This window comes from Cannabis sativa, chromosome 2 (assembly GCF_029168945.1).
Source record: "Cannabis sativa cultivar Pink pepper isolate KNU-18-1 chromosome 2, ASM2916894v1, whole genome shotgun sequence".
NCBI classification, from domain to species: domain Eukaryota; kingdom Viridiplantae; phylum Streptophyta; class Magnoliopsida; order Rosales; family Cannabaceae; genus Cannabis; species Cannabis sativa.
Genome location: NC_083602.1, coordinates 260,369 through 263,932, shown reverse-complemented (window position 1 = coordinate 263,932; position 3,564 = coordinate 260,369). Strand labels below are relative to the sequence as shown.

At 31.8% G+C, this 3,564-nt stretch overlaps 1 protein-coding gene across 1 annotated transcript; it reads left to right on the top strand.

The window, feature by feature from the left end:
* The first annotated feature begins 703 nt into the window (after nt 1-703).
* Nucleotides 704-2,215, top strand: LOC115719068 (uncharacterized). The gene has a single exon (XM_030647970.2). The coding sequence runs from the start codon at nt 704-706 to the stop codon at nt 2,213-2,215; it is 1,512 nt and encodes a 503-aa protein (XP_030503830.2).
* Nucleotides 2,216-3,564: the final 1,349 nt, after the last annotated feature.

Genomic DNA, 3,564 nt, shown 5'->3' with positions numbered 1-3,564 from the left:
GCTATGTCATCGAAGACTTTTTAACAACAATTGAGATAAGACTAAATACTTTAACAACCATTGATAATGCATATGGAGGAATCATAGAACATAAATTTTTTGTGACTAAATGTGGCTTTTATTTAGTCACAACATAAATTTTTTGTGACTACATGTGGCTTTTAGTCACAATAAAAAGTTACTTGTGATTAAAACATAATATTTAGATACAAGCTGTCACTAATTTAATTTTAGTCACAAGAAGTATTATGACTAAAAATACATTTAGTAACAACAAATTGTATAATTTTTGTGATTATAATACATTTAGGTACAACATAGAACTGATAATTATAATTGGTCACAACTTTTTTACTTTTAATCATAAGTTTTGTTGTGATTAAAAATAAAAATAAAATAAAAAAAAATTGTAGTGTATTTAAATAAATAAAGTCCATTTAATGCATAACACTAATAATTATTATTTTATTTTTTGGAATAAAAGGAAGAGTTCTTGGCTTTTGGGAAGTACATATGGATAATTAAGTTAATTATAGTGAATGTATTTTGCTATGCATATAATAATAATAATAATTAATTAATTAATTAATATTAGCTGTTATGTTGATGATCTGGATTTGTTGTTTTTGGTGCTCTATAAATAGGTTACATATACAAGCTAGTTAGCTCATCACCCAATTTTACATATCATTTAATAATAATAATGTCATCATCATCATCTACATTATCTACTGGATGGCCAAGGTTTGTGGTTATGAAAGATTACGTGTGTGCCGACAAGAAGAGCATCTATTTGAGACAAATAAGTAAGGAAGAGAGCATCGCAAAGGGAGTGCCACCAACATCTCTGATTAATGGTGAACAGGACATTTCGAGCCCTTTGCTCAAATTTGAATTCATAAGTGCAAAAAAAAATCCAAAAGGGGTGCACATAAGGTGCTGCAACAACAACAAATTCTTGAAGATTGAAGTGAAGAAGGATGCAGCTCATGATGATCCGTGGTTCATCTTTGCCTCCTCCGAGGACCCCATAGAAGAAGATTCGCCCGAACAACCATGTACTTGGTTCGAGATAAAGGAACATCCAAATATGCCTGAAAATTACTGTTTTACACATGTTGCTTCTAATCGAATTGTTGTACAAGACTACGACAGTAATCTCTTGTATGCATCTTCAAAATATTACGAATACTTTCGATTCTTGGATTGGGAATCGCTTGTCATATTTCCCAAAAACAATACTTTGGCCTTCCTTGGCGAGAACAACAAATATCTTAGCCCTAATGGCGATAACCATGTTATGTTGTTCAACAAGGATGCTGTTACTGATGACAGTGTAACGCATCAGATTTTCAGCGTCTATGATGGTTATATCCGCATTAAGAACAATTCTACTGGAAAGTTCTTTAGGCTTGAAGAAAACAACTGGATACGTGCTTCATCTGACGACCCCTCGGCCAATGACGACAATACACTTTTTTGGCCCGTCAAAGTCACCGACAACACTGTGGCCCTCCTCGTTAAAGCTAGTGAACCGAGAAGATTTGCGAAGCTTTATACTAATGAATATGAGAGTGGTCTTAGCGCAATTGATCCCGAAATTTCATCTTTTGCAAAGTTGGTAGTTGTGGATACCGTCGGGTCTAGAAGTATCTATGGAATTGAGTTTCGGCCAGATGAGGGCAGGATTTACAATGTCCAAGCCCTTGAGAAGGCTCATGCATCGGCCCAAAACTATGACGAGGAAAAGGAGAACACTTTAACCCTCACGTTTTCCTACAAGACTTCAAGATCTACTACTTACAGCGTCAGCGGTTCCCTGAAGATAGGTGTCCATACATCTCTTGAAGTTTCTGAAATTCCACTGGTTGCGAAAGAGAGTATCGGATTTTCATACGAGTTTACCACGACTATTGGATGGGAAACCACTAAGACAGTCGAAACTGCGACCGAGTCTACGTACACGGTTATAGTGCCTCCCAAGAGTAGAACCACAGTTACTCTTCTAGCGACACAAGGAATGTGTGATGTTCCTTTCTCTTACACTCAGCGCGATATTCTACGCGATGGGAGTGTCATCATCCACAAGCTGAATGACGGCATTTTCACGGGTTTGAATACATTCAACATGGATTTCATTGCCGAAAGCGAACCCCTGCTACCGAAAGATGATAATAATCAATCATTAGTTAAAAATTGCATTACGCAATATTGATTTGATAGATTCAAACAATATTTGATTCGGAACTTCATCGTGCTATGTTTTAATTTGATTCCAATTAATAAGGTGATTTGTATTTCTATTTCAATAAAATAATTAAGCTCATCCATGCATGCATGAAGCATGTACAGATAATCATGATTATATCATGTGAGAGAAAGAGAGAGAGCTAGGGCTTAATTTGAGTTGTTTCTTCCTGTCTTTTTACATATTTAATTATCAACTTAATGTTAAATGAAAATGCTATATATGATGAGAAATAAGCATTATTTTATTATGTTGTTATTACCAAATTGACTGAGAAAGCAATCAAACTCATTTTACATTTTTATATTTGTAGTGGCAATATATAAGCCCTAAAATAATAGTCCCTAATTAGATACAATGACTATACAAATTATCGCTACCTAGTCTGAATTTTTATTTTGTGGGTGCTTATTTATCATAAAAAAAAAATATTTATCGTTACATAATAATCACTCTTATTAAATTTATCTAATTTTGTGAAGACTTTTTTACTATTTTAATCTATAATTATTAAATTAAAAAATTTACATTTAATTTTTTCTCTAAGTTTTTTTTTGCTGGTTTGTTGCGTCTCTCAACTCTAGGGGTCCCGCTCCTCTAAGCGGGGACAGCTCAAGAAGAATGAAAAAGACAAAATTTTTGTTAGTAGGAGCTATATAGTCTCACATTAATGTTAATGGGTCCGTCCCTGGTCGCCACCAATAATCGCTATACAAATAATTTTGTGGCTATCATAGGTGATTAAGTCTTCAATTATAATTAGAAAACAGTTTAAATATAATAATGAAATGTCAACTTAATTATTGCATGTATCACCCTTCCCCACCCAAACTCACTTGAAAAAAATGTAATGATCAGTGAAAATAATTAATTATTAATACTAATCAAAATTAATTATTTTCTACCCAACTCACTAATAAACTGATATAATGTAAGACTAATTATTAATAAGACTTTTTATTATATATAATGACTTTGTGTCATCTTAATTAATAAGACTTTTTATTATATATTGTTTGTGTTCATACATACATGGCATTAGTTGACTTTCTTTTTGAAAACTCATGGCATTGACTATTGAATAAAAGATATATAAGAATAATGGAAGTTGGTTCTTCCTCTATAACGTGGCTTAATATATATATTTATATATATATATTGGGATAATTTTAAAAAAAAATACAAAAATTATAAAAATACAATCTGTACGAAATTTTTAATATTTTTACAATTTTTAAAATTTTATTTACATAAGATACGACCTTTCTGTATATTTTTATGTTGTATTATTATTATTTTATTATTAATTTTTTGTT